Raw genomic sequence first — 26,677 nt, 5'->3', positions numbered from 1 at the left:
CCTATGGTTCCTTTCTCATATGGCAGTTAAAAATGCCTGTAAAACAATGAAATCCATTTCATTAGACAGATGCATACAACCTTCCAAACAGCCTCTCTCATAGCATGCACAGTTTTTCACCAGTTAATTACTTCAAACTACAGTTTATGAAAGTATCTCTATAGCTGGCTAACCTTCAAGAGAAGGCCTGATTCTGCAGTCATACCACAGAGCTGCTGCTGAAGTCACACCACCAGAGTAAGCACTGATTACAGAGTCAGATCGTAGTAATAATTTTGGAAACAATGCCTGCTTGCATAGTAGGCTTTTGTCTCCAGCTTCGCTTATTTCCACCTGGAAAGAATTCATTTCATGGTGAAAGCACTTCAGGTGTCAAAATTACAGGGCTACTCCTCTCACTCGTGGGGCCACAGCCTCCATGACTACCATGGGAAGTTTGCTGTAAAAGCAGCCAATACCGATGCAGGCTTTCCCACGCACTTGCCACAGACCAAGGACTGGTAGCTTCAGTTCAGGTACAGGGTGACACCCACAGCAGAGCTTCTTGGCACATCAGGTCCTTCTGTCCCTTTACACAGAAGTGTCCATTGACACAGTGCATTTCTTCTCACTGGTCCGAGGCTCCAGACCCTCAGATGTTACACATGGTAAGCACCCAACTGATGGAAAGTTGTCAGCATACTCAACAGGACTGGTATGAAGTAACACTAGGTTGTGTGCTGCGTTTTTGTTTTTTTTTTTTTAAACACTTCTATTTCACTCAAAATAAATGTTTTCGCAACTTCTACTACTTCAAAGCTAGCAGGCCTATACATACACAATTGCCTTAGGAACGGTGTTGAACACGGTAGTGCCTGAGCAACAGTATGACTAGTGAAATGTCTTTCTCCCTCCAACTCCTTAGCGAACAAGCTGTATCAAGAACACTCAAATGCTGCTGTTTCGTATGAATTTGTCTTCTCTGTGTATGACTGAATGGTCTAAGAAGACAAGAACCTGGTTGATCTTCTTCCTGTGATTTGTAAGGGCTCTCTCTTCAGCAAATTCTCTGCTGCCTATTAAGATACGAGCTCAAGCAGCTATCTTCCTCTTGGTCCTGGAATTTTAAGTCTCTCTTCTCTAGCGGCTTATTTTCACTCATCTGACAAATTTGGGGTGAAATCAGTCAACACATTAAAAAGTTATCTGGTGGGACATGCAGACCAAAAATGGGTACATGTGGAGCGAGACTCCCAACCCTCACTTCCATAGGTAGCCAAACCATGTATTATAAGTCTTTAGTATTGGATTAAACGTGGTCCATGGAAAATTAATGTGTCCAGGACATCTTACATTCCCATATACATGAATAGATAAAGAATCCACCTCAGGGTAAAAGCAGCTGTCAATGAGACAACTCAATGAATGGGAGCTATGGGATCTGATCCACAAACATATTAACAAGTTATATAAACATATGTATATGTGTGTAATTAAAGGATGCATAATACAAAAGTCTACTATCAATTCAGAATTTATTTGCAGAATTAAAAAAATGAGGTTACAATTCACAAGCAATAGCAGAGAACTGAGCCATGAGTGGATTGTGAATCACTCAAGTTCTGTATCAACAGTTCCAGCATTGCCTTTTTTGTTTATGCAACAGTGGTTTGACTGTTTATAGGCAGGAAGTTCTGTGAAGGTCAGTACTGCTGCTATCATCTGAGGGCCACTAGGCATTCTTTTATTTAAAGCCTATGTTTGAAAGTTTTTGACTCCAGAGTCAATGTGAAAAAATGCCATTTTCAGTTTGCTTGGCATTTTACCTTCAGCCACAGGTGACTTCTACTTTTATATATATATAAAAGTATTTGCACACTTATGCTGAGTGTGCAAAATGTTGGAAAGATCAGTGCTGACATCGTCAAATGTGAACACAGAAAAATAGCCCTTTACTCTATTCTTTGTCACCAAATAAAGCAAGATGAGTTTTGCGTATCTTGAACACCCAAAACTGCCCCCTTGCAAGCGCACTGTTTCTACGCATTTTTGCACAGCAGGTTGACTAAGCTGGGTGAGTAGGTGCACGTTAGATTTGGACACTTAACCTTGAAAATGTTGAAAATCTTTATATAAAACGTAGTTTTTTCCCCTCTCTGCTCCTCATCAGAAAACTATTTTCCTACAGACTGCATGTTTGTGCCCACTATTAATAGCTAATGGGTTCTGAAAAGAAGGTGCGGATTTTTCAAGCAGAAAATGAATCCAAATACATTCAAATTTTAGTGGTCCAGAGAGATCAAATTACACTGTATGTGATTTGGAAAATCTCCTTTAAAAGTTTCTCTTCCACAAGATACAGAATCTACACGCAAGAGGGAACAAACAGCTACATAGCACTGAGGCACCAACAGTGAGGCTGCAGACAAGGACCAGGAGAGTCTGGACTGAAGTAAGGTGCATCAAGAGCTCTGCTTTGTCTACATATTTGCATCATTCAGACAACTAGATACTACAGGTAACGTATCCCCTCTTACCTCCTGGGAGACTGACTCAATAGTCAGGAACTACTTCATCAAGATCAGCTCTGCTCTATCAAGACAAGCCAAATGGCACACAGAACTGTTTGTGACCAATTTCCTTCTGAGAATCATGTCACTGTCTTAGGAGACTAAGTAAGGATTTGTGATTCTAACGTTGCCACCATTTTATTTTAAAATATTTTGAAAACGCTTCCTGATTTTACGTACCAAAGCAACGTGAACAGTGAATTCCACACCAATGCCAACAGAAGCAATCAGGATAACCACAGGCACTGCACTCAGCTTTATTCCAATTAGACCCATCATGCCAAACAGCTCCACAGTCATCAGAGCCAGCACCACCACCTAGATGATTCAAACAGTTGTTAGTAACTTCTTATACTCCAGACAAATGAAGAGAAAGATATTTCAAAACAACGTGGTGACTATAAAACACACTCCTCAAAGCCATCCTATATTCCCAAAGACAAGCTGCTTTTCCTTGTTTCATTGTGCTCAATGGCAATGACTTGTTAAAGAGCCAGTTTAAATTACACTCCTAAGAACCACTTACCAGACCAAGCATCAATTTTATATTGGTCACAATTTATCAGTGATCTGAAAAACAACTTATTCTTCCTTATCATGGATACCCCCCAAAACACACATTTTCTCTTTTTCACCTGTGTCTTGGACAATCCTTCCAGAAAAAGTAACTTTCAACTACCTGTATTGGAATTCTTTTTTGTAGAACTGCAAATGTAAGTGAGGATGACTTTTGAGTAGGTTTAAAGCCCAGAAGAAAGTGAATGCCATAATCAGCTGATGAGTCTCAGGTTACAGAGGGGCTCTGAGCTTTTAAGATACTTGGAGGGATTGACACAGACAAATGAACAGTTAAATCTAACAGAAAGCTTTTATTTTTCTTCCATCTACCTTGTAAAAAAAATTGAGGAAAAGAGAGGGGAGGAAATCTGATGAATCAACTTTAAAAGTTGCTAAAGCCAAGCAGGAAAAAAAGATAGAAATACTTATAAAAGCAATGGTAGACTTTGAAAACAAACGCCTTTTCCATGGGAAAAAAGTATGCACTACAATAAATGATTTTATAAGCTAATGAATCAAAAGTAATAACATAAATTGCTTGATTAAGTGCTATGAAAAATATTCTAGACTAAACATTTACCTTTTAACATACCTGTCGTATAAACGTACATTACAAAAACTAGTAACTGTTTTACGCTTTTCTACTTCTGGCATTTTATAAACCATATGATAGTTTATGGAATTTAAACATAGGAACATCATCATTCAATTTAACTTGAATGTTTACTGAGAGGCTTATGGTGCCTTGCAGAAAGCATGGAGGAGTATTCTCTTCAGTTTATAATTTTATGGCTCTTTCTCCTTGATAGCTCAGTTACACTCTTTCCACAGTGTGTACCGTACAACCTAACCATTTCAGTTTTTCCAGAAAGACTGCATTCAGAAATCAGAGGGAAAATTTACGGGCAAGTTAGTCACTAAGCAACTGCCTTGAAAAATAACTATGTCTGATAAAAGGGGAGAAGGAATAAATAATTAGAAATAATTTTAATATTTAATAAAGCGCTTAATTTTCCTCTGTGTCTTATTTCTCATGTTAGCGTGCATCTGAGCAAGGGCAAAAGTTTATGTACCTTTCTAAGAAACCTTTAAAGCTGCAAAAAAGGTGACCAAAGGATTAAGGTTATTAAGGTTTGTACCTTTAGCATGAACCCTACCCCCTCAAGTTGAATAAATATATAATGAATGATGCAATATACATACTCCACCAGAGGCCCAGACATAAACAAAACCTTCCCGACTACAGCAAGAGCTATGCTGAAAGGAATTTGACTTCAACAAAGACCCTTATAATAAACTTACAATGATCCCAGCCGTCCAGGGGTTTAGGAGGAAGAGGGCACACACCAGAAACGTGCAAGCCAAAACCACGCTAATGGATAAGAGGAGCCAGTGACGAAGCCCAATGTACTGCTCCCAAAACAGAAATGGGTAACCATTTGGGTAGCTGGCGATCCCCAGGCTGGTGTAGTTACTACAGATAGCTCTCACTTTCTCGATAGCCTCCACAAAGTCAGAAGTTTCACGCAATCCATTGAGGTAGAAAGGAAACTGAGCGTATTCTATGGGCTCAGCTGCTGGAACTAGGAAGAAGACAGCAGTGTTAAAATGGGTGTTTGGAAAGAAGAAGATATGCAGAGAGCACGATTAACAAAACGCTTTGTTCTCCACAGCAGAATGCTTAAAGGTGTTGAATTTAAATTTTACTTCTTTGGAACAAGTGACATTTCAAAAACTCCTCAATAAATTGAAAGCTGAAGCAGTACAGGAGATTACTATATTTTGTCACGCAGTGCAATGGGATGAACACAGTCTACATCAAGTCCCCAAATAATTCTATATAATTTAACAGATATATTTCAATATATGTTATTTAATCCTCATCAGTGCTATAGTGGTTTTTACTGAATACCTGGCCAAAAATCCCTAACTGCAATATAAAGTAGAAGATCAAACCATCCTAAACATTTTATCCAAATGCTCTTCTTTTATGCAAGTGCAGTTCCTTTGAAATCAAAGGTCATTCCCCTGAGATTAATTGAGGTCCACCAACGCAAAACTAGAGAAAAATTATGCTCCATCAGCCTGATTGGTTTTTAAGATTTCCATTGAATATTTTGAAAGTCAGATTCAGAAATCCATGTTCTGTTACTGATGCAAATGACTGGGAAAAACACCTAATATAAAAGTAGTGGTTTACCAAGGAAATACATAACTTTTAATCCCTTATTAATTTGAAAACCCAACACTTTCCATACTTCTTTTTGAGCATAATGCTAAGTCTACTGTATGACAAGAAAAAAAAAAGCCCCCAAAACAAGCATTTTGTTACTGCCGTTGTGTGTTCCAGACCCTGCAGGGTCATTCAGTTGACTTGCTAAACATGATTTGCCCTATTATAATCTCAACTATAAATTTTCATTAAGACAAGACTTGGCTGACTGCCACAAAGCTCTAGGGTTTGGATACACTGAAGCGTGGCTAGCTGGTTACCCAATCACGTTTCCAAGCACACCAGTCCTCCCCTATATGCCCTCTCCCTTTCCCCACTGGTATCCAACTAACAATCCTCCCAATAAATTGAAAGCTGAAGCAAAGCCATGCGAACTGGCCAGGTGACACTAAAAACCAATGCTTACTGTAAGTTTTTAGAGCTTTAAACGGTTATAAACCTCATTTTTCAACATGATGAAACCCTGCAGTGGTGCCACATTTGCAATGGTGCATGGGTCTCCCAAGACTACAGAGTAACACAATATATTGTCCTGTTCATGCCTCTGAGCCCTGTGCAGCACCCACCAACTACAGAGTTACTGGTTCTTGAAGGAAGGAGTGGGGGTACTTATATAAACTGTAAGACATTAAGATGAAATGCCACTTACTTCTCAGCCTTGTTTCTGGCATATAGTCTGCTTTGTCGTGGACCCACTCTGGGCGGTGAGGCCGGATGTTGGCTTGCGAGGCAGCGTAGGCCACAGGGTCATTGCTAACCCAGGCTGTCAGGTAGATGTAGAAAGCATTTGGGTTAATGATTCCATCTGCATCCACCAGACGCTGTTTAGTCAACTGCAAAATGGAAAAAATTAGAAGCCTTTCAGGAGGAGTTTTGCTTTCAGGGCTCTTGCTGTAAAACTTTCAACAAACGGCCTCGAGATGCAACACGCATATAGGAGGGGAAAAGCAAAAGAGTATGAATCTTCACTTGAAGTGACTTACCAGTAAACTATTGTTTGACAATGAAAAAAACCCTAAAAAACTACAGTGACAGTAGAAAGTGGTTATTTATAAATCAGTACTCATATAATATTTACAATAACCACTAAATCAGCAGATGGTTCCAGAATAGACTGAACCAATTAAATCCGAATTCTGAAAGCCTGCAGCCAAGAGTGAAAAACAACCAAGTTGAAGAAACATATTTAAAGAAAGGGAAAGAAAACCTGGCAAGAGTCCCTATACACGTCTGTGTGCAGTTAACCTCTGTTGTTAACACTGAAGGAAATGCCACCCAGTAAATGGAGGAGAGCTATAAAAATAAAACAACATCTGTATAAATTTTGCTAACACTTGCCTCCTATGACCTATGTATTCAGAAAATGCCCAGCGTCAAGAGAGCAGACGAATGCCCTGTGTTATTTGGGTCACTGTGGGCAAATGCATCTGTGGGGTAAACAGCAGTGGTACACTTCTAGGGTTCTGTAGCCAAATCCTGCACAGCTAGAGCTCTGACAGAGGACTCTGTGGGTGAAAAGTATTACTGGGGTTTTTTGTTTTGTTTATTTAAAATTCTGGCTTGGCTCCATTTTCAGGTCTTTTTAATGAAATGAAAAACAACAGTGACAGCAGTTAAAAAAAAAGCTGGATTCCAAGGATCTGGATTCAATTAGTCCACAGGATATGCAACAACTGTATGTCTTCAAGCTGTCTCTGGAACTGCACAGTACAGCGCTCAGCCCCTGTGGGTGCACCGCACTTTTCTCCCTCCCAGGCACAGGAAATTATATCAGCAGCTGCAGTCCAATCGCATTTGTTCCACAGTGTACCTGGTACACTCCGCTAAACAAAATCTCACTGAAGGTTTTCTCTTCAACTCCCTTTCTTTGCTTAATTCATAGCTGAAGCTTCATTCAGACCTGGCAGCATGCTGCATGTTGCTATACAGCAGTGTGTTTTACACACCATAGTAACTTTGAACAATGTACTCTGTAAATCTGTCACCTTTAATGCCAGGAAAGAAAGAAAGACAATAGGCAGATCTGCCAAGAAGCTCATTAGAAAGGCTATTTTTCTGCCTGAAAGCACAGCGCGTCAATGATGACTCTAGGAAAGGAGAAGTTAAGTTATTGCAGAATTTCTTCTTAAGAGGTTTGAAATCTAATTTTAGTGTAAGGAGTCAAACCTAATGTGTTTCCACCTACCAGTGGCTACAGCAAATGCAGTCATATGCTGTGATAACCTTGCAAAAGAATTTCAGACATATTTTATAGAGGCAGCTCAAACAACTGTCATTCTTAGTTCTACAACAGTATAGCTGTATTTAGTGATGATGGTACAAAAATACAATACAGCATATAACGATTTCAGTGCCCTTCCACTATCATTCATCAACATCTTTTTTTAAAGGTTATATTTTGCATAAATCGGTAGGAACTAATGAAATAATTGCAAATGCTAGATTCAAAGCCACAGCAGAAAGCTGAGCAAAGGTCAACCCTATAAGGCAATCTGATTCAAATCAGAAACAATGCCACTGAGGGCAACAACGCTAACGTTGGCTCTGCCTGGCATAGGACCAGACTCCATCTGCATATGGATGCAGCAAAGCATTTTTCACAACTACAGTGGAAACTGAGTGTGTCTGACACAGAACAGCACCAAACACATGCCAACCAGTAATAACCAAGGGCAAGCATTCCCAGTGTTGATTTTGAACACTTTGCAACACAGGCCACACTGCAGCTAACAAGTGGCTTCAGCGAAGTTAGTGAGGCCATACAGTAAGGTGTAACTCAGGCATTCAATTCATCAGGATGAAAAAAGAGACTACGATATGCTCTTTGCATCTCCCCCCACTCCTGACGACTTGTGTATTCCTGTATAAACCAGTATGGACTCTAATACAGTACCTGGCTGATGTCAATGGGCTTTGCTCGGTTGCCTGTTTGTACCAAGAGTTTGTAAGCCAAAACAGCATCATCAGATCCATTTTTATAATTGTTGTAAGTGATCTTCCCCGTTTCCCAGTCACTGTCAAATGCATCCTGAAGTCCTGAAGAGTTAAGGGAGATAAGGGGAAGACAGAACAAGCAGGTAAGCAATCACTCTTAGAAACAAATTTCAGTAGGAAGAAAGAATGACGACTCTTTTTTCATAGCTGAATCAGGAAGAAAGTTATCCACCTGCTGCCTCCTACATTTGGGGCTCCTCATTCACTGTCAGTGTGTGGGAAGGTAAAGTACCAGTTGCATGTCCAGTATTTTGCCCAAAGGAAGGCAGGTGCAAGGGAGAAGCCTCAAGAGTCTTCCCATGTTGTGCAGACCAGCAAAGCTGAGCTAGCAAGCTGCCAATGCAATGTGCACTGGTGTAAACCAGCCTCCCCTCAAGGCAAAGAGGAGATCTTGGATGGGATTAGGACCCTCTGGTCCCGCGTCCTTCTCAGAGCCTTTGAGAGCAACCTAGCACTCTGCTTAGAGAAGTATATGGGGAAGAGTTAAGATTGTCTAGAACAAAAAGTGGTTTTCATCATGAACCATAATTCCAGAATCATCACACTCAAAAATCCAAACTCCATAAGCATATCTGCATTTATCACCTCTTTCATACACACGCTCCTCAAAACAAAGCTGAAGTCTTGCCCTGACCTGGATGGTGCCAGAATAGAAAAGGGCTGAGTTCAGCCCTGATCCAACTTCACCGCCTACCGTGGAGTTAAAACCAGAGGAGGCATTTAGTCCGTTACCTAGCCGGGATACACTCTCCATACTCCCCTCTGCCTCACCAAAACCCTGGCCAAGTGCACTGAGCCACAGAGGAGGACACACACCGCTCTCATTAACTGTTTTGGGCTACTGCAAAGCACTGAGGCAATAGCTTCTACAATACAACCAGAAATTCCACTACAAGGGGAAAAAAAACCCCACACTCAAACTTTCAACTTCAAACAGCAACTCAGCTGCTCTTCGAGCACAGCGTGAGTGAACACGATTTTGTCAATTTGTTCCATCTGTTCAGCTTGTGCAGCTAATACAACTCGTGGGATCTGCTGCCAGCACATGTAAAGATCACAGCCAACACCTATTCACTCTCAACTGTTATTTTCCTCTTTGCCACCCTTCAAGGGGGAGGGAATACCTCACAGCACAAATTTGGATCAGATTTAGTACAGGAAGCCACAGCCCAGTACAAGGAGGCTCTGTGCAAGCAGATGACAAACCGCATGTCCAGGGAAGGGAAGGAAAAGGCCGGGGGAGTGGCAGTGGAGGAAATCGCTGACCCACCTTGCAGCTGCGCTGAGGAGCCGTAATGAAAACCGTCATTACAGATCGGATAGGTTAGCTACAGCTGTACGGAGACAGGAGTGCTGGAAAAGAAAATGCACCCGACCAACACCACCTCTGAGCCGAATTACCCACTCCCATTTACAAACTCATCCCCCCTCCTTTAGAAAACTGCCTCCCATGTTGTCCTGCCACATCACACCCACTCGTGAAGCCAACAGACTAAGAACCAAGCGATGAAAGAAGCCTGCCAGATCTCTGCACACAGCGCTCCAGCACCTGCCCAGGAGGAGGACAATTTGCTATCAGGTTTTCTGACATCACCAATGGACTTTGAGGTCCCCTTTAAAAAAGCGTTGTTTGCTGGTGCCCTTGGAGAGGGGAAAACATTGCTTAGGACGTGCAAAAATACCAATCCATCCCTCCTGTGCCAAGTTCAGCTCCATGTCAGTCTCAGAAAGTGGCCAGGTGAGAGCATTTGTGCTATCGTACCAGTCATGTGAAAGACAACTTTGGGAGGTTAAGAGGCGGCTGTCAAAAAAGCACATAGGAAAGGAGACCATCGAAGAACAGCTTACCTTACAGTAAAAATGGCTCCCTTCAGCAGGAGGAGCACACAAATTGCTATGACAGACAGAATGTGGGGGCAGAGCTTTCAGACTAACATCCATTCCCTGTCAGGGAGCTCCACAGACACACAATAACAAATATATCCATTGGCATGTGACATTACCCATTTGTGGTTGCAAGGTACGTCAAAAAAGGGCATGTACATTTAACATTACTGCAGCGGGTGAAAACTAAGCTCTCTCGCATGTTCCCCCCTCCCCTGTTCTCACAAGTTTGGTCATCCCTCAAACCCTGCTCCCTTTTATATCTTTACTCCTCAGCTGGCTTAACCACTTTATGCTCTGGGTTATTTTACTACTGGCCTTGCTGAAACTGAAAGTCGGCGGAAAGAATACCAAGAAACCACTATCAGTTGTGCTTAATTTCTAAAGAATTTCAAAATTTCAATAATTAAAATTTCCCATAACACTTTGAAATTAATAGCAGAGTTGCTGCTTTCAAAGCAAACAGTACTTCTGTTATAAACTGTTCATACCAATGATTTTAAGGGACATTTAATCTTTTATAAATGGGATTAATTAAATGTTACTGGGCAGAAAGATAAAAGCAACTTGTTGACCTCTTTCTGCAGAAAAGTTATAAAAATTAAGGGAATTTTTAAATCTTGTATATGAGATTTTTTCATATCAGCAGTCACTTTTGCTTAATGCTTCAGAAGAAAGTGAAATCCTCCAAAATTATGTGGGGTGCAGGAATGGAGGTGAGGAAGGAACTCCTACTGACTCATGTGAACAGCTGGCACCATGAAACACCAGGTAAGATTATCCTTTGCAAAAACAAGCCTAATTACAAGCCACCAAGGAATTCAAGCTACCTCATTTACATTCAGTCACTTACAAAAATAATGTTAACATTTCCAGTTTAAATGAATGATTAGAGTTAACTCTTCTTCTGTTGCATTTTCAGTAACAGAAAATACACTAACATGGTATGATACCAGAAAGCAAAATACAAGGGAACCTCTGAAAAAAGAAGTGCGTTAGGCTGAAGGCGCTCTACTGCTAGTAAACGAGGAGAAATGTACAGCTAAGACCAAGGATGCCTTCTTGATAAAAACTGCTTTTGTTCACATGTCGTTGCTTCCCTCATTCTGCCGGACAAATGTCTGCATGTCAGGAGGCCATCTTCAGCCATTAATCTCTAGCACTGAATTCCCAGTCAAGTCAGCAGGAATTAGCCATGAAGTCTAAAGTTGCCCCTACTTGGATTATCCTGCTCCTTCAGCATGTAAAAATGCACCAGTAGAACCGTTCCCACCTTGCAGAGGATCCTCCCTGAATCCAGCCTAGAACTGTACCTTGTTTGTAAATTCTGTTTTCACCTTCCCTCCCCTTTACTCCCTCAGCATCAGGCCCAGTTGGTAATGATCAGGTATTATTCTATTAGTGTCTGCACCTTGAGATAATTCCCTAACTATGACAAGTGTGGCAGCTTTTAGTATAGCAGTTTAGTTCCCCCCTGTTATATCAATGCCTTGTACCATTTTAAAACATAACTTCTTTCTATTGATACATCTCAATATCCTTCTTCCTTACAGCTTTGTGAATGCAGTATCACAGCCTGTGAAGACAGCCCTGCGTCTTTACAAAGCAGCTGGTTTGTATTAATTGTCCCCCTCTTGGGGAAGGTGGGGAGGAGGGGTAAGGACACAGACCTAAATGCTAATTAGCAATCATAATGATTAATTGTAAAGCTGTGGGTGATCAACGGGCCAAGCAATGTGCCTTCCGTCACACGGCTGCCATGTCCACTCAAACCACTGCAAGTCACTGCTTCCTGGGAGCGTCCATGACCGTTCCAGCATGACATTTTAGCTCCATGCACCCTGTCAGTATATCCAGGGTACCAGGAATACTCATAGCTCCTCTAGCCAAAGAAAAGCGAAGGACAAGGAAGAAGGACAGGCAGGCTAATATGGGCTGGAAGGAGAAATGTAACTATGGGCAATAAGAAGAGAACAGGAACACCCCTAAGAACAGAGCAGATCTGGAAAGGTCACGTATGAGCATGGACATACAGCACAGAGAAGGAGATCTGCAGGCCCTTGGCATGGGGCCAGGGCCACGCAAACAGTCCTTAGCACAAGGAGGTGATTACAAAGACGACAGGGAGGCATCCAAAGTGGAAGAGGTTCGGGAAAATACATGGTGGGCCTAAAAGAGGGCGAATGGGAGTACGAGCACCCCTGGGAGAAACACCAAGTGGGCTAGTCTCCAGCATTTCGCTCTGAGAAGCCAGCAAGGGAGCAGATCCAAGGGCACCTTCCCGACTTTATCATTGGCAGGCTGTGCTGAGGTTCAGCACTAACATGTGAAGATCCTGAGCACGATCTCAGATTTCTGTCTCCCTCACAGGTTTGGGGGGGGTGGAACAGAAGGGGGGACATCAGACACATTTTTTCCTACTGTTCTGGAACAACAACAAAAAATACCCACAAAAGAAATAAACAGCAGAGTTACAAGAGAATTTGGAAAAGCATGGAGAAGGATGCTTGCTTAGAAATCTAGAAAGTATAGTAAGGTTCCAATCCAGAAAAACATCTAAGCTATGTTGATTTTTCTTCCTGCCAGTAATACCTTCCCTTACAGCTCAATATGCTTATGTGAGCAAAATATTTTAAGTAAAACTTCCAGTAAGTAGACTGTAATGAATGGATCCAATATATTTAAAAACCATTAAAAAAACAAAGCTAATAGCTGAAATACTGCTTTGCATGATGTATCAGTACATTAAACACACAGGAAACATGATTATTTTGATTAGATGTGTCACTTAGATGCATCCTCTTTCCCAGTATTGGCCAACATACTTTCAGAAGGAATAAAATACCCCAAATACTGGCAGTTACATGTTCTCTAAGAATCATTGGCTGCACTGGTCATCTGTAAACAGTTAAGGTTAAAATTTACAGCCTCACTAGGTCAGCACAATTTATTTTTCTGTTGGCAAAAGCTTCCTGGAGATTCTCCCAACAGAAAGACAGAGGTAGGACAGACGTACTCCTGGGCAGTATAAGTTTGCTCACAGCAGAGAGCTGTTAAATTTGCTGAGATGTAACAGTACTATTTATTTTAAATACAAAACAGTTATTTGTCTCAACATGTGTAATTATACTATCTTTAACATCTTTAATAAGCTGACTTCAATATAATTATCATCATAGTACCTGCAAGGCCATGCCTTCTCTTGTCTTTCCCTGCCCCGTTACAATTCAGCACAGAAAAAGCAGCACTATAGAAGGAGTGAGGATACTTGACTGGAAATCTAGAATGTATAGGAGGTCCCCAATCCAATAAAACACAGAAGCCACACTGAATTTTCTTCGTGCCAGCAGTCCCAGCTGAAGCCAACAGGATCACTCATGTGGTGAAAGTTAAGGCTGTGCCAAAATACATTGCCGGATGGGGACTTTTCATTTACTGTTCTCAAAACACTCAACAATCATTTATTTTCCCAAGACAGTGGGCCATATTTGGCCATTAATTATAAAGCAGAACTCCACATTAGCTGGTTAGAAATTAATGGCATGAGATGGCCTTTCATGGATATGATCTCTTAAAGCTTCAAAACTGTCTTACTGGGGAGTAAACTTAACCACAAAGAATTTAAGTGACCTGTTGGAGAAACAGCAAGTCAACGTGCAAATTCAGATCAGCACCTATGCGTTCTCCCTCCTGCTCACAGTCTTTAACCATGTGAGTATATTCGAAGAGGGGAGCATTACTAGCGTGAACAAGTGGTTACTACTGTAGAATTAAGAAAAGTTCATGCAACTCTCTCTTACCTTGCAGCCAGTCTCGAAAGTAGTGCAACCACATTTTGGGAAGCTGCCTATCCTCTTCCAACAAAACGTATGTCACATTGCTGAAACTTCTGTGAAGTTCGTAAAGTAAGTGCTGGACATTTGGATAGTCTGCTTTCTGTGTCACAATATACATGTTGTAGAATGAAAAGTACTTGAACTGTGCGGCAATAAAGTCATATTCCCGTGTTTCTCGTGGTACAATGTCTGTGAGATCTAGTCCATCTCTTACCCGGGTAGTTCCATAAAGGCTGAGCCCAAGTAAACCCAGAAAAAGAAAAATAACCACAATCTGCAACAGAAAATGGAAATGCATTTGGTTCTAGGTTTCTAAAGAAACTAACAATTCATAATGGCACACTACAAAGCCAGGTTCAAAATTAACAACCGTCAGTCTACTTTAAAGCTTTTCTTTTTTTTTTTTCATAAACATATTCACTACAAGGCTAAGCTAATTTGTGCTTTATTGAAGGGGCTCTGCATCATGGATGAGAAATTTCTATTGTAATAAAGTTTAAAAGTGGCTTTAGTTTCACTATTCACAAGCTTTTGTTACTGAAAGTCACCAAAACCCTCACTCATAATTTATATTTGGAAAGTATGTCTCTACAGCACTTGCAAGATAAAACTTTTAAAGTATGAAATTAGCTGTAAAATTATTAAGAATTGTTATTCCAAAATATTTCTATTTATTCCTTATATTTAATACCACTGCCAGGATAATTTTATTACTGGGCAAGGCAGAAGTCTACTTTTGAAAAACAGGTAAATAGTTCCCTGATTACCTTAGCTTTTGGTTTTAGGAGAAACGGAGCATAATGCTTTTCTGCAAAAGATGAGAGCGTCCACTTCGTACAGGGTGGCTCAAGGCAATGCATACTGGAGTCTGAGAATTGGGAAAGCAAATCCCTCGTCGAGCTTGTGCTTTCTGGGCTCTGGCAGCTAAGATTATCTTGTGTCACTGTCACTGGCTGCACAGATATTTCTGAGCGAGGCTCTGCTGTGGTGTAGTACACCTGCGTATGAGGATCGTATTCTGTGCGCAACTGCACTGTAGACTGCATTGTAATCTGAGTTTCATGTGCAAAACTGTGACTGCTGTACGGGGGTGGAGGACTGTAGCAAGTATTGTCGTTTTCTGTATATGCTTGAGGCTCAATCTGAATCACTCTAGTGACACATGGACTGTAAGAGAAGAGAAAAACATCTGTTCGCATTTAGATGGATCTTTGTTTTAATCAGACTAGATAGGATAACCTGCTTCCATCTGAGACTGCTTCTACTACTATTAGATGGTTTATATTAACTAAGTGTAACACTTTGATGTGAATCTTAATTCTGCACCTTTAGGAAACATTTCTCAGACACGGTTCAAAGTGTAGGCCTCTGAGAATATGTGCACATTTCTTGTGCTCAGGAAAGAAGGAACCACCATCTGTCTGAAGACATTGGTATCTACCCACACCACTCCATTAATTACACATGCTAATCAGGTCAGTACCCAGGTAGCTGCACACAGTCTGAATGCACAGTATGTGTGTGAGTTTGCATCTACGTGCTCATACTCAGAATTAAGGTATTTCAATCAAAATGTAAACACATGACATACTGAGTTCTTCTGTTTAGAACTATTAAAGTAACTGTTAAATAATATTTGGGCCTTCTGGATAAGATCTCAGACTTTTGGGAGGCAGGTTGAAACCACTTGCCACACACTGACTGAATGTTTTAAAAATTAAGTAAACATACGCAAGGATTAATTCCCAGGAAGGATGGGTAACATGAAGAGACAAAATTACAGGTAATTGAAGCATTCCCTTTATTTTAGTCTATGCAAGACCCTAACAGATACCTAGTTTACAAAAAAAAAATTATCAGAGACAAACCTCTTCCTGTACATGAGAAATGACAAATTGATGATAGAAAACAGTATCAGAGATTTTTCACCAAGTGGACAAATCCTACAAAACCAAGAGGAATTCAGAATGTTGCCTACCTAAACAAACCAAGATCTCATTAACTGCATTTCTTCATAGGTAAATGGGCCTGAATTCTGATACATGTTTGGTGCAACTTTAGATGAGGGAATAAATGGAAGGTCTGATTGCCCTGTATTTCTGAGAATCAGGGCTCCAAAATTCAAGCACATTAGGCCATCCACTGAAGCTATGACTGAATCAGAAATAGAAAGTAGGAGTCCTGGCTTGGGATCCCTGTTCTAACCACTCCCTCAAAAACAAATTTAGGAAAGTGCTTTCTCTCTTTACATTAAAATTAAAATGTTAAACTATGTCAGCTCCTAGGTGTGTGTAAAAGGCGAAGATGACACAAGGCGGATTCTCCACATCCTGGTTATGACAGTAAGAGTACATGTGTAGAAATACAGCTGATCCTCTTTATTGCAGGCAAAAGCAGAAACTAAGGCAGAAAACATGCTTAATTTCTAAGCAATGGCTCCACTGATGACAGTAGGCTCCTCCTAGCCCCCCCCCCACACTCAGAGCTGGCTGTGTATCAGGTAAGAGTCTGTGTATACACTCTTTAGAATGGCAGTATTGCCATTCTAAATTATTATTGCAGCTGTAACAGAAACTTTATCAAGCATTATCCTGTAAAGGTACTGATCATCCCGCATTCCTCATAGTCCTATGAAAAACTCTGCTAAGGGGAAGTCATTTTACAGTTTATACATTATGTTAATGTATTTAAGTTTAAAGGCATAAAAAGCATAAAAATTAGCACATAGTGATTAACGGTAAGTAAGGCTTCTCAGTACCCTGAGTTATGTACAGTTTTCCAAGATTACCCAATACTAGCACTGGACACCTTGCAGTACCCCGTTAGATTCTAAAAATACTTGAAGATATTCCTAAAGCATGGATCTTTTATCTCCTTCCAAAAAGTTGTCCTTCAACAGTCAAAATGAACATATGTATGAATGAAGGGAAAAGTGTGTGTGTGAGAGAGAGAGAGACAGACAGACAGACATATTTTAACTTTTCCGCTCAGTCAGGTAGAAACCAAGGTAGCAAATGTAAGTCAGTCACTAGCAATGAAATCTTAACAATAACATACTGACCCCGCTGCAATGAAGAACTCCCACTTCTGACAACGAATGGTAGCACTGACCGGTGACCACAAAAAGGACACACCTCATGCATCAATCTTTCACACATTCTCACCTTGTAAAACAGCAGAATATATCCAGTCTCCTGTCTTCCCGACGATAAAGGTCCATGCTCAGGATAGCAGGAAAAATCAGCAGAACCATAGCAAAGTTGAATACCACCACAACTGCTGCCTGGAGATCAATCATAGGAGAAGCGATGTCGTTACTAAGCTTCATGTAGGGCATCAGCTTTACAAAGCATAAAACTTCCTTTCAATTCTCATCCATTCACCCATTTATCATGTCAACCCGTCAGACGCTTTCAAGCTTTTCCCTGAGGAAACTGGGAGATATACTTTTACATTCCCATTTCATTATGGTAGGCCTATTGTGGTTAATTACGTTCTTTCAATAATAAACTTCATATTATTTTAATACATCTGTGCCTGGAGATGCGGTGATAATTTTTTAAGTGGAAAAACAGAGTCAACAAATTGTACTTTTGCATGAGATTCTGCCACACTTAGGAGTCTCACAGTAAAAAAAAAAAAGATGGAAGCAAAAGCAAACCTGGAACTAGAACTGAAGTTCTCACATTAAAGGGGATCTGAAGTAATTTAAGCATGACAGTAACATTAAAGCACATTATTAAATCAGAAATGAAATAAAGATTTAAGTAAATTTTAATGAAACTTGTCTATTTAGTAAAATATTATGCACTTGTACTTACTTAGAAGTCTAGCCAAAAAGAACAACATTTTGGGTTTATCAGGGATTATTTTTAAAGGAGAATCAAAACTGATCCAACATCACATACATATTAATATGCTTGTATTTAACAGAACTTGATTAATAAGCCAGTCTACCAAAATGAGTCTTAAATTGGAACAAGAATCTATCTTAAATTGGAACAAGAATACTTGGTTTAATTTGTAAAGCGAACATTGCATAACGAAAAAAACCAACCTCCCCGCCCACCCCCTTTCAAACCATACTTCAAACCGTTTCCCACACAGAGATTCCCAGAGAATCTCCATAAACATATGTGGTGCAGCATCTATCATTATTATTAATAGCATTTATTTGTAATGCAGAATTGTTAGGAGCACTAGGCATCACAAAGGGAAAGCCTGGGCACAGATGGGACTGGAAGATAGTTGTAAGAGTAGGAGAGACACTGGGAAAAAAATGGTTGAGCCATCAACAGATGAAAAAATCCCTTGAAATCCTTATATTTTACTCATTAGATACGCAGTAGCCATCTCAATAGTAGGCCAGTTTCATGTTAAGGAAATCATACGAACTATCAAGCACCTCTACCTGTAACTTCTGAAGTAACGACTGCTTGGGTTAAAACAGTCATAAAAAAGAACAAAAGTTGGGCTACAAAAATGAAGTCACTGACCTGACATAAATAGGCCCCCCTTTTTCCAAAATAAACAAATGGCTGCTTTTGATGTTGAAAAGTCAGGCCTCAAAACTGGCAGCTCAAAAGATGTGACATCCAAAATCCATGCTTTAAAAATTCTTGACTTACGTGTCAAATAAATAAAATAAATACCCTAAATAATGCAATTTTTATTTTTGTGTCTCTTTATCTGTGAAAATCAAAGTACTAGCACACTGAATGATGTTTAGGGTTTTGAAGCTGTCAAAGTATAATAAATAAGACTAAATATTGTTTTTACTTTTTTGAGAATGACAGAATCAACTAGTTACGTAAATATTTCCTAGTCATTTCAATCAAAAATATGTTGTATACAAAAGTGTTTTTTAATGGTGTTTCTCTTTTGTTGTCTCCAGCCTGCTTTAAGTAAGATTTTGGTCCTGCTGGTTGTCTGCAGACATAACTACTAAAACAGAATTTACCTAGTACTTAAAGCCAAATTAGTATTTAGCCATCTTTGAGAGAAAGATCCAATGACGATTACATGATTTATAAATATGCACACAGAAAGGTATGTAAGGTCATAGCCAAAACTTTAAAATTAAGTGATTTCCTTTTGATCCTCTCTAGAATTAATTGAATCTGTCAGAAAAACAAATGGCTGCTGCTGCAAGCAAGGTGTTTGTTGGACCTAGTTCATACAACTGCTTTCTTTGCTGCTAAACCAGAGAAGGTTGAATCACCCATATAACATGAATAATTAGTTGTGTCTAACCAAGATCTTCTATCAAGGATCAGCTAAAATCTTACTGAGATTTGGAAAAAACAGCTGAGGCCTGACTCAATAATTCTTATTCCTCCCAGCATGGCTGAAAAACTAACAGAAGTCCTGTGTTCCTGCTCCATAAACTGCAAACGCTTCATGCCTTATCACTTCCCTTTGTAGACCCCAACATCCTTGAATGTCAAATGCTGCTAAACCTGAAAACTAATATGTAAGTGTACGGTAGAGATGCCATTAAAGTTACTTATATTCACATTTGATTTTTTAAGAAGCATCAAAACTAATCCAACCACACATAGTAAATCTGCCTATTAACATGGCATCTCTTTTTAGAACAACTAGATTTTCCATTGTGCCAGCCCGGTGTTTATGTACTAACCCTGCAAGTAAAATATTTTTAAACAATCCTCTCTGCTCTGATTTGTACTTAAATAGATTCCTAGAGCTTAACACCACACTTCCTATACATTGCACGCTGTCCCTCCCTCACCCACCTCCCCAGCATTTCAAGAATGTAAGAGTTCTCAGTTTTCACAGTTAAAACCAGAAAATATTATTCTTCTTTCAATTCTAATTTGTCGTACCATCAAAAAACACCCTGTGACTTGAAGAGGAGAGGGAAGGAAGAACTGTTGAGGGGTGACTCAATCTCCGACCTGATGCATCGGCCACCGCTTCCCCTCCCAATACCATTTAGACATCTGGTGGCTGGGAACGGGAACGTATGAGAAACGTGATCATGGCAATACCCACAATCTGTAACAACTACGTTGACTGGAAAAGCACCAACAAAAAACTGTGGCAGCAGAGCTTCCAGAGTACAGGCAATCTCTTAGCAGCACCCAAGCTGAGAGCATGCTTAGGATTTTTGGGGACAGGGCATCTTCTCTCACCCCTTCAGAGACGAATGGTCAAATGGGAGAGGAAAGGGCCTCAGACCCTTTCCTTGAGAAATCAACAAAGATAAGATTAGTCCTAGAAGGGATAAAATGGGGCCTACTCAAGGGTGTAAAATGAAGGCATTCAGTGAAATGAGATCAGAGAGTAGTAAAAAAATTCCATTAGTCAGAAAAAAATGTTGGTCACTTTCTGAGAAACATGCTCCCCTTTTTTGCATCTTTTCATAATGCACAGCCTAAAAATATTATTGCTGCCGCAACTGTTAATGGAGACGGAAGAATGGCAGTCTGTGCTGGAGGCAGCAAGGGAGACGCGAGCCAGGCTGGTAGGCTGGGGCCCCGCCGAAGGTATGTGCTGCTATGTGCCATTCCTGGCAGCCCACCCAAGGAGAACGGGCCTGCTGTATAGCCAGAGGTGATGAACAGACGAGGAGGTCTGTCAGGGAAACTTCCACCCTACTGCTGCCTATCTGCAACTCCCTCCTGACAGCGTACAGCCTCGGATCCCCCCTTGCCCTCCCGCCCCTTTTCCCTGAGGCTTTAATTTTGCTTGTTAAATTCTCCTGTCAGGAGCAGGGAAAGGTAAATGACGTGGGTAAAAGGAGGGGGACAAACCACTTCAGCGGAGTAAGATAACTGAATGAGCTTAAAAACTTACGTTCTTTCTCTCCACAAACCCACCACCACCACCTGGTAATGCACTTTTACATTTAGGAAAAAAACTTGTCATTCTCACAGTGAGGGAAAAAGTTACTGCTAAAGACTTATTGGGAAAAGTTCCACCCCTGCTCATTAGTGAATCCACACCACTCCTCTGCTGTTAGGGGAGGAAGTTTCTGGTGTGAGGAAGAAGAGGTAGATGAATTTTTGTAAAGCTGTACCTTCTCTTTCCTGGGCAGAATTTATTCCATAATAGTGTCCGAATACTCTGTCTGAGGAAAGAATTCAGTCCAGCAGTAGTTACCCTCTGCCTTGCCTTCCTTCATTTATACTCAAAACAAAGGGCTATGTTTAAGACATTCCTACTGTAAACTTCAAAAACTTTCAGTGGATTTCTCTGATAACCTCCCCTCTGCCACAGTTTTAAGAAATGAAACACATCTGAAAACTCAGGACCTACTCCTTCAAAGTCCTGTGCGCTCTTACAGGTGACTCTCGTGACTGAGTATTTGGGACATGTTCAGAATCTCAAAGCCCTAAAACTGCTTAAATAAGGGGCTAATAAGATCAACAAATGAAAAAAATTAATATGCTGAAAAAGCTGAAACAGTCCCTATCTGCATAATGGGATTAATTTTAAAAATCTCACTTTCAAAAGGACTGATTTCCACTTTTTAAAACTCGGCAAGAAGTAACCCTAGCAAGCTCCTAAGACAGCATCAGACTTACAGTGTTTGAGTTCCATAAAGTAAATGAACAACTCAGAGGTATCAATGAACTGCTTCAGCTGGCAGAACAGAAGCTAAGAAACAAGAAAGCATTGATATGCAAAATGTTGAGTTTCTAACTAAAAGTTGGGCTTGCAGACACAGGAAACGATTTATTCTCCCTCAGCAGCTGGGTTATTTTACAGATACTGGGCCTCAAAAGTTATGGAAACTTTGACAATTATCTTGCAATGTCTTAAGAAAAGTGAATGAAGAGCAAAACAAGGTCAAGAGCAATTCTTTTTTTAAGCCCATCTGTTAAAAATTCACTATCTAGATGAGAAGAAGGCAGCATCTGTGAAAAGTAAATGCAGTATTTCATTGCTTTCTAAGTCTTGCTAGGAAGCTATCAAAGACGGCGAGGACTTCTTGTTTAAACAAGCCTGAGTAAGAGGGAGAGGGAGGAAGAAGACTGTAAATAAAGAAATCCATATATAAATACAGACCACCCACCAAAATCTGCCATGGTTATCTGATTCTGAATGTTGTGATTAATGTAGCACCTGATTTTGATTTTACCTGGTGAAGCTAGGCAAAGCAAGTAATAGATGTTCCTTTCTAACAACAAAGGATGTTATTTTAGTGGTTCCTAACTTATATACATATCAGTTATATATATTGCTCTAGCACAAATAAATCCTCATTACAGCTTTCCAGCTGCCTTTTTTTTGCACATTTTTCCATCTCTTATATACATATAAGGGGTTACTATGTGCAAGCAAAGACAAATTACAGATGCATGTGAGAAAAGATTGAGCAACTTAAACATTAATTTCTGGACACCCAAACATTCCTACACATAGATTCCATATTAATCACTGCCTTAAAAAGGACTTTGATTGTCATGTTTTTATTCTGAATAATATCAACCTGTTCATACATGAATATGGTGAAATCTTACTGGAAACTTTTTGTTTGTCATTTTGCTATGCAGACTTCATTTTCTGAACTTTCAGTGACTCAGTCTATAGCGTGGAAGCAGGCAAAAATAAAAGACTTTAGGAAAGGTATATTTAACTTATACTCAGATTACAGTAACAATTACAGCTGCTGCCTCCACATATGTTCCAAAGGCAACCTGTCATGTTCTGATGTGAAGAGTGAGAACAGAGAAAGGCTGAGCAAAATTTGATCAGATAAGAAAGAATTAATTTTAGTGGCTCCCACTCAACAGCTTAGCAGTGTGATTAGGACAAAATAGCCCATCTCTGTTGAGTACTTCTTATGAGATGCGTTTAGGCTGAAGTAACTTTTGTAAAGCACAGATACTACAAAGCCTGGCAAAACAAGCCTTGTCCTCTGATTCCTAGTGAAGATCTCCAGTATCCTGTTAGCTGCTTAACGTACATGTTGAATATTTGAAATTGCGCCACAGATTTAGGAGACATAAGTAACTTCTTCCAACAGAAGGAGTATTACACTTCAAAAACCATTTCACACATTGACATTGGTCTTTGCCATAAAATAAAACAATTCACTGTCACGTCACCTGTAAGAAGAGACATCTAGGTTTTGGGAAATCAGTAGAGCTAAATACTGCTAACCATTCAGGACTAAGGATCTAGTTTTAGTTGCCACAGACATCTGCTAAACAATGCAGAAAACTAATGAGGCCTTTACTTTCTCTATTATTCACTACCAAATTCCCTATTGAGAAGGAAATGGTAAACAAATTATTTATGCTTATTGGTAACGTAACTGTAATCGCAAACAGTTTACCATTTTACAGCTTAATGCAGGCCTACTTAAATCTCTGGAAACAGCAATAATTGCCACAAGTATTAAGAAAAATTGCAGCCCTTGCTTCCTCTGGGTAGCCAAGGGCTCAAGGAGAATGAAAAATGATTGGAGCACCAGGCTACAGCAGAAGAAAAATAACTACTGAAAAAGTACAGTTTGCCTGCTCTGCACCAAGGTCACGCAGTGCTATAAATTGCTTGTCTATTAAAGCAGTGTCAGGGAAGAAATTCCCAGAGCTTTCTTCAAAGAGCCCTTGCTTTTGGAAGAAAGCTTTCTCTAGCATCCTTAATATTTCATATTCCTGAAGGTATATTATCACAAACAAATACAAGAAGACAAAGAGAGAAAGGGAGAGTGAGCGATACGTGGTTCAGCACACAAAATTCACATTTTCTCTCAAAGCAGTTGGAACGTAAAATTCTTGATGTTTTCTCCAAGTTTGCTAAAATTACATTGGGAGCAAGGCCGTACGAACTGCTGCAGTAATAATTAACATGACAAATGCATATTCACTGCTGTCATTGCACTTTGGTTACAGTTTTTAAGAGCAGCAAATTGGACAAACGTGAATGAAAGGATTAAACTCCTACTGAGGAATGTTACAGTACACACAACAGTACAGTCTACTCCTCTTGAGAATGCAAATCTTTCTGGAGACTTGTTTCTGCTTAGTTGCATACATCTTGGTTTTTGCACTCAACCCAGCTGTGATGGGGCAGGGTATTCTTTCACCTGCTAACAGGATGCGAGAGACTCCAGGCATGAGAAACGGGAGGAGCCGAATCAAGGGCAGACAGCAGTTGTTATTACCCAGATCCACAGTAAACAGTGATCACGTACTGGTTCAGTGAACTGCAGCAGCACTGAACACTACCACTTAACACTACCACTAACAGGTATCATCACTGGCCTTCCATGATGGGACCACGCATAAGAGCTAACAAAATAGCATATAAACTTACTTGGAGTGAAAATGCTCGTAAAGCAGGAATAGGGATTAAGGCAGCCATAAAGAAAGCAGTAACATTGCTGATAGATGTAAGGGCTACACTTGCTCCTGTTCGCTTCAAACATTCACCTGTTCTGTCCTGCAAAACAAATGACGTATCTTAAAAGTCAAGTGAATAAGGTGATGTCCTGCAAATGAAGGGGTCATCCTACAGATACTATACAGTAACAGTGAAAAATTATTACAATGAAATTCTGAATATAAGTGTGCATTTGAGAGTATGTGAGAATAAACAACATACTAAGTACATTGTTCAGGAGAAAAGCAGATGACACACAAAGTGCTCATGTTTTTTGCGGGTACAGAACTTTATCAAAGTTCTAGTGATTCTAGCTTCAGAACACAAAACTAAATGAGTACTGACATCGTATCAACTACGTCTGTAGTTAAGTAGGATATATTTTCTACCAGTGGAGTCACTTGGTGTTCTCCTTTTTCAGACAAAATAAGCATGTATTAACAGCACAGAGGCATAACATAGCTACACATCTTGAAGTATGTAACAAAACAGAAAAACCCAAAATCCAGGGACCACACACAAAAAACAGAGAAATCAAGATAAAGACATGACACTTTCCCAACCCAACAGGCTATTTTGAAGCATGGAGGTTATAGTAGAGTGAGGTTGTAGTGTCAGCATGCCAAACCAGCTGGAAAGAGCACATGGGAGACACTGCTTGTAAAAAACAGAATGGGCAAATATACATTGCTTTTAAATGGTTGGTACTTTGGATATGAAACTTTGGACCCAGGGTAAAAAAGTCAATAAAAGGAAAGGATCATCAAAGTGACATCTTAGATTTCATAACATTGATACGTTATGCTTTGAAATGTTATGGTCAATTATAAACATCAGAAAAGAAAAACAGAGAAAAATATACAAAATAACTCAAATTTAAGGCCACAACAAATAAGTAAAAGTAACAGTTGATACAAAGAAAAAGAAATGTTTATTTTCTAAGCTGTCCTCCTTCTCTTTCTTTTCACCTTAACGTTTTTGTGTTCTGCCATTAAAAGCATTCTATCATTTAATTGTCAGACTTGTATTTGAGTTTGTTCCTAAATTTGCATTGACTTTCACTGAAATTTTGGGCAGAGTTTGGATTATGTAAATTAGCCTTTATATGACAGCTATAAATTAAATTTTCAAGACAAAATAAATCTAAGACACTATTGCAAAAAAAAAAAAGAATGTGAACATTCCAAAACATTCCAGGATCACACGAATTGCCATCATTTCCTATTTTGACAGAAATAAGAATTTCTAGACCCTAGGAAAAGCTATTGAGAAAAAACCTGGGGTTTTTAATCACTACTAATTAATTCTGGATACAGTTATCTTTTCCTATACAAAGCCTTTTGTTTTATCTTACCCCAAATCCCCATTTATTATTACCTCGAATGGAATTCTCTTATTCTGCCCTGTTTCGCTAAATGCATGTGCCAGAAGGAAAACATCGTCTACACCAACTCCAAGAGCAAGAAAAGGCAAAACCTTGGGGGAGAAACAAAACAAACAAAACCCAAGAAGGTTGTTTTATGATCTGCCATGCAGCTAGCCATTAAATGGCTAATTAAAGCAACTTTTACATTACACTGTACACAAATCCAAGGGTAAAATGAAAATCAAAAGGATGCAATACAGCTATTAACTTTTATTCTGGAATACTGCTGAGGAACTTGCAGCATACCATTTACAGGTACAAAATCCCACCAAAAGTAATTCAAGTTTTGGGTAGACAAAGAATATCTGACAATAATTCAAGTTATATTCAAAATATTCTCAGAATTTGAACATCCTGATATATTCAGATGTAAAGACAAAACCTGCAGCTTCTTATGTACAACTGGATGCCCCCACTCGTATTGGGACACAGAAAAATCAAATAACCCAGAATCTAGTACTTATACAAACTACACAATACCTGCCTTTTTCTTTAATATCATTTGGAAGCATGATCACTTAATTTCTCACAGCATAAGCTATGAGATAGGAAAAAGGCACAAGTAAGAATCTAGAGCCAAAATCCTTTTGCAGCTTTTTTCCCCTCAAAGATTCAGTTGTGTTCGTTTACTAACAGAGTACTTGTAATTTAACAGCAGACTTGTGTCTCCTAAATACCTGAGTTGTGGCAGCATTAAAGGAAATTCCAATCAATGAGCACAGGCCCAATCCTGCAGCCACTGAGAGTGCAACCAACAAGACTCCTGCCAGCCCCACGGCACCCTGAGACTTGGCACAGTCCCACCGCAGCATTGTTAAACAGGCGTAGGCAAGCTAAAGCA

General features: G+C 39.8%; 1 protein-coding gene across 1 annotated transcript in view; it reads right to left on the bottom strand.

Moving 5' to 3' along the window:
* Positions 1-26,677, bottom strand: part of PTCH1 (patched 1) — a 42,565-nt gene that overhangs the window by 9,054 nt on the left and 6,834 nt on the right. Inside the window, exons 8-17 of the mRNA XM_019470458.1 lie at positions 26,514-26,669; positions 25,788-25,886; positions 24,345-24,470; positions 17,219-17,337; positions 14,822-15,221; positions 14,019-14,328; positions 8,234-8,376; positions 5,990-6,173; positions 4,410-4,690; positions 2,726-2,867 (exon numbers count right to left, since the gene is read on the bottom strand). Of these exons, the coding sequence (XP_019326003.1) occupies positions 2,726-2,867; positions 4,410-4,690; positions 5,990-6,173; positions 8,234-8,376; positions 14,019-14,328; positions 14,822-15,221; positions 17,219-17,337; positions 24,345-24,470; positions 25,788-25,886; positions 26,514-26,669 (1,960 nt within the window). The remainder of the gene's footprint in view (positions 1-2,725; positions 2,868-4,409; positions 4,691-5,989; positions 6,174-8,233; positions 8,377-14,018; positions 14,329-14,821; positions 15,222-17,218; positions 17,338-24,344; positions 24,471-25,787; positions 25,887-26,513; positions 26,670-26,677) is intronic.

Source organism: Aptenodytes forsteri, unplaced genomic scaffold, assembly GCF_000699145.1.
Source record: "Aptenodytes forsteri isolate BGI_AS27 unplaced genomic scaffold, ASM69914v1 Scaffold154, whole genome shotgun sequence".
NCBI lineage: Eukaryota > Metazoa > Chordata > Aves > Sphenisciformes > Spheniscidae > Aptenodytes > Aptenodytes forsteri.
Note: the sequence above shows the minus strand (reverse complement) of the source record. Positions and strands in the feature narration are given on the sequence as shown.